The 17245-nt window shown below is 48.1% G+C and overlaps 1 protein-coding gene across 2 annotated transcripts in view; it reads left to right on the top strand.

The window, feature by feature from the left end:
- The window catches only part of LOC149338335 (cytoplasmic aconitate hydratase-like), a 66111-nt gene extending 51440 nt beyond the window's left edge, over positions 1 to 14671 (top strand). For both annotated transcript variants that reach the window (XM_089547604.1, XM_089547605.1), the window contains 7 exons: positions 79 to 138; positions 956 to 1060; positions 3814 to 3956; positions 5641 to 5788; positions 11052 to 11177; positions 12783 to 12968; positions 14442 to 14671. In XM_089547604.1, coding sequence (XP_089403730.1) covers positions 79 to 138; positions 956 to 1060; positions 3814 to 3956; positions 5641 to 5788; positions 11052 to 11177; positions 12783 to 12968; positions 14442 to 14552 — 879 coding nt within the window. In that variant the 3' untranslated portion in view covers positions 14553 to 14671. The remainder of the gene's footprint in view (positions 1 to 78; positions 139 to 955; positions 1061 to 3813; positions 3957 to 5640; positions 5789 to 11051; positions 11178 to 12782; positions 12969 to 14441) is intronic.
- Positions 14672 to 17245: the final 2574 nt, after the last annotated feature.

The raw sequence follows: 17245 nt of genomic DNA on the forward strand, positions 1-17245 counted from the left end.
GTTTTTTTTTTTTGTCTTGCCCACTGTTTGCTATGCAACGAGTGGATGCCAGTCCGTCCAACCTCAATAACATTGCAGGCGGTGGAGAGTGAGCACGTGCTGCCCCGGATGTTCAAGGAGGTGTACGCCAAAGTGGAGGTGAGACTCTTCCTTTATCATTGGGGAGCAAGGGTCGAGGGCAGCAGTTGTGTGTACTACGGGTGTTGCATCATGTGGGTGGCATGCACGTGCGCCGACATGGGGAGACTTGCCAAGAGCGCTGGAGCAGTGTTTTGCTTAACAGGAGTAGGCAAAAAATTTTAAAGTTGATGCTGTGCGACAGCTGGAAAAACCGAACTGGCTGGTCAGCTGTGATACTCTGAAGTTTTCTTTTCGGAACGAAGGATCGCAGGTCAGGCGACTGGTGCCTAGACCGACAGCCGCGGGTCACATGCACACAGTCCGAGCAGTCTGCAGAACCGTGATTACAGGCTGTCGTGCGCTGCTGGATCTCGTTATTGCATGCACGTTTTTCCATCTTAATTCCTATTTGGAACACCCTGGGGTGACATGGTGTATGCCATTAAAGTGCTCTGCCAGCCTCTCTCTATCCAGCTGGTTCCCGCTGGCTGTTGTATGAAGCAGGGCGTGCATAATTTCTCATCGTATAATCGAGGCTTTTAATGCATTATCATTGTGGGGGATTCACGGCCCCTCGCCAATTCATCGCAGAATGCAGGAGGGATACATAATCGAGGTTCCACTGTGCGCTGGTTCTGGCGGTGAACCAGGGTGACAAAATCTCATTGAGCGCATTGCAGAAAAGGGCTTAATGCGTGGAACAGGGCTTAATTGCCGATCTGTTTTGTTGTGTTTGAGAAGAAAAAGGTATCACCCCGTAGGCATTTCACAGTGCAAGCCCTGCATGCTGGGACGTCTTGCCGGGTGTTCACAGTGTCTTCCCCCTTCTGCACAGACTGGCAGCAAGCACTGGCAGGCCCTGGATGCCCCCAAGTCCCTCCTCTACCCGTGGGACAGCAACTCGACGTACATCAAGTGCCCACCCTTCTTTGAATTCATGGTGGGTGGGGGCCATGCAAGCCACACATTTTTTGCTGCAGAGCTTACTTTTCTGTAGAGTTGTGCAGTTATCAAATTTACGGTTGCGAAGCCATAATAAAAACATTGGTTGCAAATTGAAGCAGGTATTTTCGAATAGTTTCGAATATCAGTACTGGCAGTAAAACCTAAAGACAAATGCTTTGCTTTTACACAAAATGCATCTACGATAAAAGAAACAGAGATACTGGAAACAAATGTTGTTGTCACCCATCATCAGTATAATTTGCTATACCTGTAAGTCTACCACGCATTAAATAAGCGAGGGGAAGTCAGTACTGGTGATAATAGTTTGTTTAGGCAACAATTGCATTTACTGAAAAAAAGTCTCTTATCACATTTTGGCTTAATTCGCACGTGATGATGGAGCTTAATGTACGCTGAAGAATAACCAGTTGGGCAAGTTGAACGTAGTTCATCTTGAAGCAAAAATTCAGTGTCTATTCTTTCTGTGCGATTCATCCATATGCACTGAATTTTTGCTTTAAGAGGGGACAGGGTAAGCAAAAAATAATTTTAAAAGTTCGCATTTCTAGCATTGCATTCTTTCCTGCATCTTTTCCAGTGTTGCGCCTTTTCTCACATTGTACATTTCCTTTAAAGAATAGGTTTAAAAAGGAGGAACCGAACAACCAGGCCGCCTATTGTGTGGAGGCAATGTCTTAACAGCCATTTGAGACATAATTTCATGACTGGAACTGAATGTTCCTTAATTCAGTTGGAGTAGAAAGCTATTTAGGAATGGTCTTGGAGCTCTTAGACTCCATGATTGCACTGTGGTCCTTTCTTCGAATCATCTGGGAGCAAGCTCCGAAAAAATCTCTCCAGTACCACAGGCACTTAAAATGTCAACAGTGGATGCTCTCACAGTATTTAATGATGGTAACATAGCAAGAGCCAAGGTTCTAGAAGCCTTTGGGCTAACCTGATTACACTCGGACAGCTGAGAGAAGTTGACCGGTTGACCGGCATCAAGTTTCCTCTGCTGGCTTGGTAGCACAGCAAGTAAAGAAAAATAAACGAGTGGTAAAGAAACCCAAAGATGAATTGAACAATGACTGTGGCGGTCTTACCTATGGATAAATCAGTCAGCGAATGGCCGAAGCGAAAAAGTTCATCATAAAGTTACTTTTTACTTTAAATTCATTTATCTTAAAATGAGATTTTTTTTGTTACGACTGTATCATTATCCTCAAAGACGACACAATTCAGGAGGACAATTCTTTGCCTGTTTCTTATACAAGCATGTGGGATTGTACTGGACCAAATTAGGCATATACAATGATCTGTTTTCTTTGTATAGACATGAACACTGCCAAAAGTGGCCCTAAATCTAGTCCTATCATGAAAAATCATAAAAAATTAGTGTTTTAGTTCTGTTATATATTTCTGGTTTAGTCAAAAGAGCATAAACCTACGATAAAAATTATATAAACGGGTAGCTGCTATCTTTTTTGGTTGTTGAGAAAAAGTGTACCTGAACATGGCCGAAAATACATGGGAAGGGTAGTGTTTACCCTGTCCCCTCAAGATGAACTGAATGCATGCAACAGATACCATGAATGCAGCAGATACCATGTTGCAGGTCTGTGGGGGGTTATCGGATTAGAAGGGCAAGGGCAAAACAGACGCAAGAGCAGCAACCAGAGTTGCAGTTTGAGTGGGACTGTCCTTTCCACTCTGCTTTGCGATGCCTGAAGACAGTGCTGGTTGCGGAATGCCATGCCACGTGCAGCGTCCATGATGAAACCATGCCACTAGAATGTGCCCCAGCGTGTGGGCTGGTTTTGAGACTGAGGTTTCTGTTGTACGTGTTTTTAATGCGACAGCTTTAGAGGTCCCAGCAAGGAGAAAACGCGGGATCCGACAGTGTGACAATATTTGGGATCGGCCTTTAGGTCCTAATGTCGAACAGGAGATGGCAGACTAGCAAGTATTCTTGGGACCATAGTGCAGCCATTAGTTAAATGTTGGGCTCAGCAACATCATCTGCATCATTGGCGTATCTGTCTCAACACTGCACGAGATTGTTGTGCATGTGCAAGCTTGATTTGATGCCCGGCCAAGTATTACCACTTGCTGGCAGTCAGCACCCTGAGGAAAAAGCAGGTTAACCCATGTGTCAAGTCCGGGATACTGCCATGTGGAAGTCCTGTGATGTTTCACTGGTAATTTAGATGAATAGTAAACTGTTTAAGAGGTTGGAATAGTGTAGTGTGGTACGAATCGCATCAAAAAGCAAAACCTGTTTGCCAAGTGCTCAAAGTTCCGAATATTTTCACAGCTATAATCATTTTGTCAAGTGTGCAAACATGTCCTCTGTGCATGTTCTTTCAACTTTATATAGTCATTTCGCTCAATATGGCCCTTAGGGTATATCGATAAATGGATATAGATCAGCTGCGTATATATGTTAATGCCTCAATTCTCGATGCCCAATTTTACGAAGGAAAAAAGGTTGACTTAACCTGTGGTGATATACTACCGCAGTGGAAACCTGTGCAAGAAATACCTGAGTTGCTGTTCTTGTTGGGCAGGGGAGAGTAGACATTTGTTGCGAGGGTGGTTGCCTGAATACACCCTTGGAGGCCAGTACACATAACTTGAAACATCTTTACTAGCGCAGTCATACAAGGACAACTGACTTGCAGGTCTAATCTTCTTTCGCTCTCCTCTGAAAGCTGTAGTACAGATGTTTGGCTTCCTCGTCTGCAGGAGCGTGAGCCACGGCCTACTCAGTCCATTGAGGGTGCGTACGTGCTGCTCAACCTGGGGGACTCGGTCACCACAGACCACATCTCGCCAGCTGGCAGCATTGCGCGCAACAGTCCAGCAGCCCGCTACCTGGCTGCCCGCGGGTATGTGCACCGTACGCCAGCTTAGGGTGATGACTTTGCTCCCCAGGCACAGCTTCACGGCACTTGTGTTCCAGGTGGCAGCATTTCTAGGTTTCCAAGCCAAGACATCGTGTAAAAGATATTGGCTGGCGGTTTAGCATTGCTGAGCACGAAATATTGTGCGGAAGCAATTTTTTGCATGTGAACACCACCACCACGTATCTGAAAGTGCGATTGAGGTGTTCACTGAGCTGGCGAGCCGGAGCCTACTGCCATGATGCCATGATTGCACCTGGAGCTCACCCACTCCAAGTGGATCCACTCGCACAAATTATCTCTAAAGACGCTGTTATTTCCAGCAAGAATAAAATGTGTGCTGGCTGTGTTATGTTACCACTAGAGTTTGTGGCATTTTTATTGGGGAGATAAATACGTTCTCCCCGTTTAAACATGGCTGACCCAGTTCAAAACCGCGCAGACACCACCCTGTGGTCACGTACGCTACCGAGCGCATGCCGACCATGGCGTGCCTTGCTCTGAGGGAACAAAGGAACAACAATCTGGCTGACACAAACGAGGCATTTAATGCTACAATAACAATAACGCCAGCTAGCAACAAAATACGCTAAGGAATCGAGAACATCCGACTCACCAGTACGGTTACGAGCGAACATTCGTCCATGCTATATGGGGGAAACTCCGAGGCTGGACAGGACGAGCTGTGGGAGAACCCCCCCCCCCCCAAGGCTTCGCCATTCACCCCGCCGACAAAGAGCGGAGCGCTGCGTGTGAACCCGGAGCAAAAGAGGGCAGTCTCTCCCGCGTGCGCGCAGTAACCGCGCCATCCGTGGCGCTCATGTCGCTGCAACGCTGGCACCCTCCCTTGTTAGTTGAAGTAACACGGCTAAGGAGGGTGCATTGCGGGGAAGTGAACCACAGGAGATGAGTTGAGGGTGCATTGCGGGGAAAGCATACCACAGGGATTGAGTAAAGCGTGTCCCCGCAACCCCTTGTCCACCAAAAACGGTTGTCCGAAAAATTGCTGCACCGCTATTTCAGACCGTATAAAGTACTCAGCCGTGTCAGCGACGTAAATTATGAAGCCATTCCTGATGGAACTGTGGCCACCGGCCGTTAACGACCACTAACTGATATTGTGCATGTGTTCAGCTTGAAGTCATACCTTTCTCGCCACTGCAGTGGCCTTAACGCTGCATTTTAAAATGATCTCTCTCCTTCAGCATGTTATTGGGACCTTTTATTTATTTTTTTTGGCACAGCTTTCCTCTAAACTGAATGCCTACTTTTCTCCTTTTTCTTTTTTTCTTTCTTTGCTTTTCTCCTTCTTTTGTACATGCTCTCATTCACGGACAGACTAATGCCAGGCGTCTGACCAACGCCACCTCCGCTCTGAGCAGCGAGGACGACGAAGTGGACACAGTCGTGTGAGGAGCACTCGTGCTGGGCTAGGCCTTCTGCGATTAAACTGGGCCGCTCTGAGGTCCCCTACTGCATCTGCGGCTGCCCTCCTTCTGGTTCTTGACAATATAATTTCACATGTGTGTCCGTTGGTTTCATTGTCAGTTTTATTTGCAAAAATGGCCCTGAACAACCCTCACTTGTTGGTGGAACGATTACTTGCATGTTTTATTCATCTCTCAAATAAAGTGACAGTGATGTGGTGTCCGTGCATGTGGCTGTGCAGGCTGACCCCACGTGAGTTCAACTCATATGGAGCTCGCCGTGGGAACGACGATGTCATGGCTCGAGGCACATTTGCCAACATCCGCCTGGTGAACAAGTTCTTGGACAAGCCAGGCCCGCGTACTATTCATTTGCCGTCGGGAGACGAAGTGAGTACCGAAAGCCGTCCATTAACAACCCCACTGGGCCTTGTGGAAACAGTTTGTGTGTACAATGTGTGTCTTTTGTTTTATGCCAGAAAGAAAGATGAGTGGTGGTAAGTAGCCCAATTTTTATGGTCCAGCACTCCTTTTACAGTACTGTCTTCAGCAGCAGCTGACCTGAATGGCAATTGGGTGGTATCACACTGCAGCACAAACTGTGAATGAGCTTTCTGTGGCAGTTTGTTTTAAAGGGACACTGAGCAGAAATTGAAGTTGGCTTGTATCGACAGAATACCAGCTCCTGATTACAAAAACGCAACTCATACTGATAACAAAGCTCTTGTAACGTAGAAAAGAGCAAGAACCAAAATACAGGTATCGCCGCCACAGGCCAAACTCGCAAGTACAAGCGTGGTGACGTCATAGGACAAAGCAGTGTTGCTAGAACCAATGTTTCTAGCAACACTAGGACACGAGAAGCCAGAATCACTGAGGCGTAGCCAATGCATGCGCAAATCTCCTTGACGTCGCCAGATGGCGCCACGTACCCGGCAGCTACACGCGCGCCTGTAACATCGGGACCAGTCAGCGCCTGCTCACCTGCGGTAGGCAGGCTCCCGGTATTCCGCTAAAGGTAACAAGGTACACGGTATGCTAAAGAACTTCGTTGACGACTTCGAGAACAAGATCCATCGTAACGCTGGCAAAACGGCGGTGCAAACGTAAACGAAGCGACGGTAGCGACGGCCGCAATAGCCGATAGATGCCTTAACGTGCGGCCGGCGGTAGCTTTCTTTTCGGCTGCTGCTAGGCCGCACTGCTGGCCGCCAGAAATCACTGAGTCTGCGTTACGTCATGTGCACGTCCTGTTTCTCGTCACTTAGTCCTGTGTTGTCTTAAGAGAGTACCAAGTTTGAATCAGAGTGGCGAGAAAAACTTTTTCAACTTTGAATCCAGGTTTATTAGAAATAAATGCATCTTTTGCTGCCGGCAAAGTGGCAACAAAGCCATGAAATGTCGAACTATCGGATTTTTCTTTTAAAAAAATATTAATAGAGCTCTCCTCACTGTCCCTTTAACAAATATCATCAATCAGGTTTGACAGTACTTTTATTAAGACAGGATTTCAAATTTTGGCATTAAAATGAACAAACTGAGTTCTCTGTCATGGACAGTCTTTCCAATTTTAAGTTGCAGCGTTGCTTTCCATTTGTGAAATGCTGTGTTACTTCACTGGTAATCTGCCTGCTTTGTCTATGCATCCCTTTCTGGATGTTCTTTTTTTTCTGCCTGTGAAGCATTTGTTATTGATTTTTTGTTTTCGCACTGTGTCAGTACCTTTGGTCTTTCGTTTTACAGTAGAATCTCGATGATACGAATTCCTCGGGAGCACGCGAAATATTCGTATCACCCCGAATTCGTATGAGCCAAAACAAGTAAACCTCGACATGATAATGAACACACTTGGTGTAGAGAGAGGAACTCGAGTGAGAGACAGCGGGAAGCCTCGTGCCTGCATGCTCTGCCGAAGCGCGATTGGTGGCCCCGAGAGGGACCGTTGAAAAAAAAAAGCTGCCAAAGCAGCTTTGAGAGAAGAGACGGAGGAGAGGCGGCGTTGGGCGAGGAGACAGCCCGGGATCAGCCGGCCACGGCTATTTCCGGCCGAAAAAGTCCGTAATGCTTGTCTGAACTTTTTTGCCATCGATGTCGCGGACAAGCCCCGCCTGAAATGCATAAAACCGTGCAGCGGTTTCGTCGCTCACGCTGCCGGCACTTACGGTGCGGCGCAGAACGTCCAGAGCGTGAAGAGTCTCTCCCGTTGACGGCGGTTGATCACACTCGTCGGCGTCTTCACCATCGCTGTCAGGTTCATGTTCGCCATCATCTGCTTGCTCGCTAACCAAGTCTTCAATAGACCTTAGCCCGCAGGTCGCGACGTTGTCGTCCGCGGTAACGAAGTCTCGAGCCGAAGCTTCCGTTTCCAAGCTGTCCCAGCCATCAATGGTCAAGTCTTCATCTGGCTCTTGGCAATCTCCCGCGGAGGCCGCATCACGCCCGATGGCAAATCCGCACTTTCTAAAACAGTTTGAGATTGTCTCTGGAGTTACACTATCCCAGGACATAGCTATAAAGTGTAAAGCATCCAAGAGGCTGATCCGCAAGTTGGCTTCTTTGCGGTCAATTTTTGCCAGCAGACGCCTCACTAAAAGTCCTTTGAAATGATGCTTCACATTTCGTATTATCCCAGCGTCCAGTGGCTGCAGGTGGCTCGTAGTATTCGCCGGCAGGAACCTGACTGTCAGGTTATTGAACAACATTTCCTTTGGGTGGGCAGAGCACTGGTCCATGAAAAGCAAAATTTTCCGGTCTCTTGACGCCATTTTGCGATCAAGGCTTGTCAAAAATTCGCGGAAAAAATCTGCAGTCATCCACGCCTTTCGATTGCCTTTGTAAATGACAGGCAAACGTTCCGCCGATCGGAAACACCTCGGTTTCTTGGACTTACCGATGACGGTAAGCTGGAGCTTCTCGGATCCATCCGAATTGCAACAAAAGAGTACTGTAACTCTCTCCTTGCTCTTCTGGCCGCCCTGGCATGCCTGTCCTTTCACACACAAACTCCTCTCCGGTTGAAGGTTGTAGAAGAGGCCCGCCTCGTCGGCATTGAATATGTCGCGTGGCGCGTAATCTGAAATGAGCGCCGGCAGCGTGTCCAGCCACTCGTCAACAGCTGCCTCGTCCACTTTCTTGCCTTCACCTGAGACGACCCGGTAGACAAGTCCGTGCCTCTCTTTGAAGCGGTGCAGCCATCCGCCAGACGCTTGGAAACCTTCAATTCCAAGCGCAAGTGCGATGCTGTCGGCTTTTTCACGCAGCACCTTGCCGTCCACGTTGACGCCGGCCGCCGTCACTTCGCGGAACCAAGTCAGCAGGACCTCTTCCAGCTTGACATGGGTCGCCGTTTTCGCCTGCTTGACGTTCACACCGAAGTGCTGCGCATTCTTTAAGATCACCTCTCGCTGCCCAACAATGGTGCAGAGCGTCGACGGCGCTAACCCTAGCTCTTTCGCTAAGTCGACGCGCTTCTTCTTGGGGTTTTCGTCAACCTTCTTCAGCACCTCAAGCTTCTCCTTAAAAGAGAGGGCTTTACGCTTCCGCGACATGTCGGCAGCTGCGAACGCTTGCGTCCTTGTCAAATTTGCGCAGTTCACGATGCCACGATACAGCGAAGCTCACAAAGAGGCGGCGAACGGAGAACTGCGGCGGCGGCAGACAGCGGCACAGGCTTCCTGGGAGCAGCTGGCGAGACAACTTTTCGATAGACCAATGAGCTGCCAGCAAATGGGTGACCGGGCACGTGACTCGCCTTTGCCGCCCTTGGTTCGTCAGGCTGCTACAGGCACGATCTGTCTCGAGGGGGGCGCACGCTCTTAAAAAAGAGCGAGCGCGCACCCCTCGAGACCGGCCGTGCTACAGGTTACAAAAGGGAGGTGAGGGTAGGATGGCTAGCGGGATGGAGAGGAGGCAGCTGGAAACCCCTCTCCACATCTGCGTGCCATCAGTGGCTCGGTTTGCGCGCTCGTGCAACGTTCGTTCGTGTATTCCGCGGCGAGGGGTGGAGAGGAGTCAACGGCGGCCGCGGCGGGTGTTCCCCTCTCCTCTGGAGACCAGCCGCGCCGGCCCGCTCGCATGCGCCGCTGGTTTGCGCGTTCGTATCATCCGCGGCGGGTTCAGAAAGTGTTCGTATCACGCCGAATCTTAACGTATTCTGTACCATGTAGTCCGTTCAAAGCATTCTTTAAATTCGTATCATCCCGAAATTCGTATCAGCCGTAATCGTATCATCGAGATTCTACTGTATGTCATTGGAAAATGCTGAAAACTCAGTGCCAGGTCTATCTCTAAAACGCTTGATCACTCCACTCTAAGTTTTTCTCCTTAAAAGGGTCATGGTTAGTAACACAATTCAGCTTTTGCTCTAAAATATTTGGCGGACACTTCTGTCGTGTAATATTTGCAGAGACAATCACGCGCAAAAGGCGATTGATGTTGTGATTTTCTACAGATAGGGAAAGGTCCAGCCCGAGCTTGTTGTCAGTGTCCTATCCATCCATGTTAGTTTTTGATGCGTTGTTGGGGAATGACCCATCATAAGCTTATGGGGTGGCACGGCTTTCAATACCCTTCTCATTTTTTGTTAAATTTCAGTTAAACTTTTTTTTCACTATAGTAGTGTTTTCAAACTTGTTGTATTTACTTGCATAATGAACCCACCCCCTTTGTCTTTGAGAATTCACTTTTTTCTATTTTTTTAAGCATTAGCTTTTCTCAGCGCTTTCTTCAGTTGCACATTGTCCACAGCACAGACCTTGGCAGTGCACCAAGATGCTGCATGCCGGTGATTTTTCGGTGATTTTTCGGTGATTTTTCTAGCATTTCCCTGATACTCAGTGCCACCTCAGTGCCCGACACAAATTTTTTTAAGGTACTTCTTGGTGGATTTTAGCTATGGAAGTTTGTGAGAAAATGAGGCATACAAACAGATGCAATGATTTTGAAAAAAAAAATAAAGAGGATTTTTGGCCATTTATTGCGATACACTTGAAAGCTAGTCCCCTCTTAACCCTTTCAGGCGCTTTGTACACAATTGTGTAAGCGGCAAACTTACCTTTTTCTGAGACAATGGAGCACCTAGCTGTGATTTCATTGTTTCAATGAAATTGAGCACCCTTCTTGGTGCAAATAAGTTGTTTTTTGTGCCGTGTAGTGAATGCAGTAAATATTTCACGTAAGAGTGAGCTAGGTAGCACTTTGTCCGCTGTTTGTGTGCAGACAGATTTTGCTGCGAGTGAAAACGTTGATTGTTTTTACTCTTACTCAATTTCAAGCGTAGTGTGCATCTTCGAAACACAGAGTGATTCCACGATCCCTAGGGTGCTTACCTGACACACGAGAACATTTCGATGTTACTTTTTCTAACAAATCTGACACTCTGTGCGGAATTCTCCACATCGTTGCAGAAACTTACCAGCTGGTCTTTCATGCTCCAAAACTAACAAATCCCCTTTCTTGAGGCCTGAATATACTACTTAGGTGAAAAAATAATTGATTACAGTCAGAACAAAAAAATGGCTACTGAAAGGGTAAATTGGGAGGAGTGCTGCAGCGGTGGGGCAGTCCAGAAGAGGGGTTCCTCCTCTCCTGTGCCGTGGTGTGGTGGGGGGGGGGGGGGGGGATGCACGGAGTGATGATGGTGGCATCATTACAGATGGACATCTTTGATGCGGCCGAGCGCTACAAGCGGGAGGGGGCCCCCCCACTCATGGTGCTGGCGGGCAAGGAGTACGGCTCGGGTTCCTCCCGCGACTGGGCAGCCAAGGGGCCCTACCTGCTGGTGAGTGGATTTTTGGGCCAGGTAGTGATCCATACTCATAGGCGCCCAGTTTCCAATCCGCCGGGGGCCAGTTAGCAGCCTCTCTCTCTTTCATTCCCAGCCGCCACAGTGCCTCAGTGGTTATGACGCTCGGCTGCTGACCCAAAAGACGCGGGTCCGATCCCGGCCGCAGCGGTCGAATTTCGATGGAGGCGAAATTCTAGAGGCCCCTGTTCTGTGCGATGTCAGTGCACGTTAAAGAGCCCCAGGGGGTCGAAATTTCCAGAGCCCTTCACTACGGCGTCCTGCATAGCCCGAGTTGGTTTCGGACGTTAAACCCCAATAAACCAAACCTTTTTCATTCCCCCCCCCCCTCTCTTGGTGTGCTCCTTGGCAAGAGATATTTATTTATTTCACTCTCAGGATACACAGTGAATTACAGAGGGGAACAGCAATTCACAGAAATATAGAAGATAAAAAAAAAGGTAAGGGGCCCAAGTACTGATCCCTGAGAAAACCTCGGACCAAGTGGTACTGCAGAGGAATCAGCGTGTTAATGCGGACAAATTCAATACGAGAAGAAGGAAATCGAAGGATCCAGTTAAGAACTTCAGGGTCAATGTGCAGCACACTTACTGTATGTGTAGCAGAGAGTTGTTAACTTTATCGAATGCTTCAGCAAAGTCAAGAAATGCGCAGTGAGATGAAAAAGTGGAGTCCAAATAGATGTACAAGTCGTAAGTGAAGGAAAGTAGTTGAATGTCACGAGAGAAAAACTTTCATAACCATGCTCTGTTAGAAGAAATTGTTATCCTCCAGGAAATTAACAAGATGTGTAAATATATGTACCATTATTTTGCATGCTATTGATCTGAAAGACATGGGTCAATGGTTAGATGGGTTCTGTTTATCTCCAGCTTTATGTACTGATACGACCGTAGCAGTCTTACAGTTTTCAGTAGTACACCATGATGATATGATTGTGAGAATATGCATTTCATGAGGATAGAACTATATTGTTTAACATTCCGTATAAATTTGCCATTTAAACCATGAATTCCGCTAGAAGATGTAAGTTTCAAACCAATAATGGTATGATGCCTTGCAAGTCAAATATGGGGGGATCCATCGTGAAATGATTGCACAGTTGGAGATCGGGCCGTTGGATAACATTGAATGAAGAAGGAATGGCTGGAAGCAGCGACATCGCTCTTTGCGACTTCCCATCGCCCGTGTGAATGTGCCACTCCGTAGCAGAAAATATGCTGTCCCCTGACCCAATCGCTGAGTCTCCATGGGAGTCGAAGCCCCCCCCCCCACCCAGAAAAAATCCAGATAGGGCTTGAGCCTTCTAGCTCCCTCCCCCGCACTTGGCGACAAATTTGATTTGATTTGAACTGCCCTCCTAAGATATATTTTAGAGCAAGCCTCTCACACCGTCTGAGTGTACCAGTGAAGCACTTATGCAATGGTGCAAACGATGTGGTTCCGTGTGCAGCAGTCCTTCTCGGACTAGTCCGGGGTGCTGCCGCAGCAAGGCATCCATTTCACGAAAGTCGCCAGTGTGCAGGCGTGTGTGTGCTGTTGTTGGAGAGCAGTGTGACGGTGGGGTTGTCTCCTCTGCAGGGCATCCGCATGGTGCTGGCGGAGAGCTACGAGCGCATCCACCGCAGCAACCTGGTGGGCATGGGCATAGTGCCCCTCCAGTACCTGCCGGGGCAGAACGCCCAGACGCTGGGACTGTCCGGCCGGGAGCGCTTCAGCCTGCACCTGGGCAAGGACCTGGTGCCTGGACAGAAGGTGGCCCTCCAGGTCAGTGCAGCTTACACTGTCATGCGGTGGCGGCAGCATTCAGGAAAACTGTAAGAGGCTTGCGAAAGAAGGTTTATTTCACTCACTTGCACCCACAAAGGACTGAGCAGCTTGGCCACAGCCTCCCATATGACTACACCAGTCAACTCTCCGCCTTCAGTCCCCAGTGGCTGCGGAGCAACTGACCAAGGCGGTGGTCAGACCTGTGACGCAGCGGAGGGTGCTAAGAACCTCTGGCTCCAGACTGGCCCCCATTGGAAACTGATCATGGCAAAGTTTAACGCTAGAACCTTATCCAGTGAAGCTAGTCTAGTGGTGCTGTTCAAGGAACTAATGGGTATTAAATGGGATGTCATATGACATAGTGAGGTTAGGAGGACAGATGATCGGAGATTAGCGGACAGAGGAGAACTAGGTGGAGGATTCCTCATTGATTGTGATATAGCGGGCAACATAGAGGAGTTCTATGGTATTAACGAGTGGGTGGCAGTTATTGTATTTGTTTAAGAAGAGGTACAAACTGAATGTGGTATAGGCCCACGTGCCTATTTCCAGCCATGAAGGCGTGGAATCTGCAATGTGTCAAGTAAAAACACAGAACACTGTACTGATGGGCGACTTCAGTGCAAATTAAGGCAGGCAAGAAGCAGGCTAGAGACCGGGCAGTAGGCGAGTTTGGCATAGGCTCTTGAAATAGCAGGGAGGGAGGAGTTATTAGTTCAGTTCACGGAGTGAAATATTTTACGCATCATGAATACCTTCTTCTGCAAATGAGAGAACAGGAAGTGGACGCGGAAGGCCTCCAGTGCTGAGACTAAAAATGGAATAGACTTCATGCTTTGCGCTCATCCTGTCGTCGTGCAGGCTGTAGAGGTCCTCGGAAAGGTGCGTTGTAGCGACCACAGGATGGTAAGGTCTTGAATTAGCCTTGACTTTAGGGAACGGATTTCCTAGGTGTGGGATTCCTAATAAATCAGGATATAGTTGGCAACATCGAGGAGTTTTATAGTATTAACTAGAGGGTGGCAGCTATTGTAATTAGATTTAAGAGGTACAAGTTGAAGGTGGTGCAGGCCAGGGTGGGAATTTGGCCAGGGCGATGGCGACTCGCGGATACCGCATAGACAGCACACTACGGTAGCCTACCTTACGTTTGTCATCAATATTGTGACCACTGTGCCTGCTGCGAGTATCTGGATGTAGTAAACTAAGGGCGCATGACCATCACGTTCATTGCAAGTGGCCTTGACTGTATTGGAAAAAATAGAGAGCTTTCAGCAGAGAACTTGTGTTAATCCAGTGGATAAATATACAAATATTCACTGTGCTTTCCATTAACTGCAGGATGAAAGTTCTGAAATGTGTTGATGCACAGCATCATTTACCAGAAGCAGGTCATGCCAATGCCACTTGATTTGTGGCATGTGCTTGCAAGTGGATGCAGTGATGAATGACTTGTGACTTTGTGTGCAGCTGAGTGATGGCCGCAGCGTGGAGGCGCTGCTTCGCTTTGACACGGAGGTGGAGCTGGCGTACTTCCACCACGGTGGCATCCTGCCGTACGTGCTGCGCCAGATGCTGTGAGGGTCCTGCCGGTGCCAGCCCTGTCCGACACGCACCCATCCAGAGACCAATGCATTCTCCCAGCTGTCTGCACCTGTGCTGAACAGGGACAGTTAATAAATAAGAAGCAAGCATTGTCAGTTTCCGGTCGTTTCCTGTACCCTGTGCAAAGAGCTTGGTGAGCTGATTCACATACAGGCAGGGCTGGCTGAGCTGTGGCCCTCCTGTGGGCGACCAAGTTTAACCCTTTCAGGACCAGTGGTTCCAATGGAATCGCCAAATTTAGGGGCCACCAGCCTTGTATTGAGCAAGAAAGTCCTCCCATTTTTGCAGTAGTTCTGACGTTTAGCAAATAGCCAGCATATGTTAGTGGCCTTTCTATTGGCCAACATATGCTGGTAAGTAGGAAAGGGATGTAGAAACACCATCGCTTGGTGTCGCATCCTCCCTTGCACTGTGTAGAAGAAAGGAAACCATTTTTGTTTTTGTTTTTTTCTAATCACCTGGAAGGGAAACACTAAGCCTCACATTATAAAAACATAGGGTCACTGACCAAGTGAAAGTTTAATTAAACGTACTGACGTTTAGGAAGCCCTACGGCTTCCTTGTTCACAATGGTCAGTGACCCTATGTTTTTATTATGCCACCATACAAATTCTTCAGGTGTGGTGCATAGACAACGTTCGAGAATTGCGCACCGCAAATTTTGTCGGTGCACTAAGCCAGACTGTGAGCTCAAAACTGCAAATCCAGATAATGGATGCCGCCGCAGTGGCTCAGTGGCTATGGTGCTCGTCTGCTGTCCCCAAAGGCGCGGGTTCGATCCCGGCCGCGGCAGTTGAGTTTCTTTGGAGGAGAAATTCGAGGCCCGTGTACTGTGCGATGTCAGTGCACGTTAAAGAACCCCAGGTGGTCGAAATTTCCGGAGCCCTTCACTACGGCGTCTCTCATAGCCTTAGTCGCTTTGGGACGTTAAACCCCATAAACCAACCAACCAGATAATGGATCATTCCACGCCAAACAGCCCAGACGTTGCATTCAATCATCTCTCATTTGTTCAAAAAAATCATGATTTTTCATCATCGTTTATTTACCCTTACGGGCCCTTGGCTTAGGGCATTACGTAAGGGGGGGAGCAGTCATTTCTTAATAGTTATAGCGTGCGTAATGTAAGCCTAAAATATTTTTCCTGCAAAAATTTATTCATGAGGTGAGCTCAGTTTTAACTTGTTGAAAAGGCTTGAAACAAGGTACCGCTCAAGATTCGATAAAAAAATCCACATTTTTAGAAAATGATCCACAAACTTTTTAATGACGTTTGCACAAATTTTGGCTTACAATATGGTTAAGGTCATGTATTTTTGGATTGTATGAATGTTTTAGAATTTAAATAAAATATAAAATTATACTATTTTGTTATTTCGTTTAAATATCAACTTCCTTTCAAAAATTCAGAATTGGCCATCTTGCTTTCCCAGATGTCTATTACCTATAAAAAATGTTACAGCTAATGGAACTGAAGAGGTTGAGGTGAAATAAAATGCTGAAGTTGCAGAAAAGTGTGTTTTGAACCGTAAACGCCTGTTGACTTCGCTGTGGTGTTCCGGGTAAAAATGGAAACGATGGCGGGTTAGTAGAACAGTTTATTTCCTTTCATTTCTGAAGTTTTAATCATGGTGATTTTTTTTTTTTTAAGCGAAAAAAATTTTTGAAGTTGAGCTCTTGCGCCACAAGTTCCTTCATCTCTTAACAGACAGACAGAAAAACATAGTTGTTGCAAGTGAGTTTTGGACCTCGCTGGATCCCTGGGCCACTGCGCTGTCCCGCACTGCACCAGATTGGTCATGTCGGGACATGGCGTCGGCAGCCCGAGTCACCGCAGAAAGCTTCGATGTCGGGTCTGCAGACGTGAGAAGGACCTCCCAGTCATCCCAGCTCGAGATAGTGTGCTGTCTCTGCGGGGGAGGATAAGCAGGGCAGCCGAAAAGGATGTTGGAGGATGTAGCATGAGGGTCACTGCATAGGGATCACGCAGGGGTCGTGCCACAATAATGGGATATCAGCTCAGGGGATAACAGAGAGCTGGTCTGGAGGCGTCTGAAAAGGATCTATTGGGAGTGCATAAGAGAGGGGTGGGGAGGAGGGTAAGTCCGATTGACCAAATGGGGTATTTGCGTGAGCTCTGCAAAGGTGTGCGCCCGTTCTCTCGAGAATCCTGGATCGACACTGTCCTGAGCCCGGAAAATCAAACCTCGGGCCAATTTACCGGCAGCCTCATTTCCAGGGTTCCTAGAGTGAGCCGGCACCCACTGGAGCTCTACCATGCAAGGTAAAATCTGGGTAGGGGTGTCCAACAAATGCCTGGCAGGGTTGTGAATCCTGCCTCTGGCAACGTTGGACAGCCATTTTGGAGTCGCTAAAGATGTGTTAGAGAGAGAGAGAAAACTTTATTGTCGGAAAAGAAGGGTTCCTGGACGCTTAGCAGAAGGGCCAGGTGGCCGTTAGCTGATAGCTGGCGGCGACCTCCTCGGCGCGCTCGATGGCTCCTGCCTGGACGGCGGGGTCCGAGCTGCGCAGCACTTCTTCCCAGGCGTCTGGTGAGGGAGCTTCTATAAGAGCTTCCGGAGGAGGATCCTCCGGGCAGTCCCATAGCATATGATCGAGGGTGGCAGTGCTACCGCAGTGTTTGCAGGTGGGGTCTATGAGATCGGGGT

The sequence above is a fragment of the Amblyomma mixtum genome, chromosome 6, assembly GCF_055824585.1.
Source record: "Amblyomma mixtum isolate Tamu chromosome 6, ASM5582458v1, whole genome shotgun sequence".
In the NCBI taxonomy this organism is placed as follows: domain Eukaryota; kingdom Metazoa; phylum Arthropoda; class Arachnida; order Ixodida; family Ixodidae; genus Amblyomma; species Amblyomma mixtum.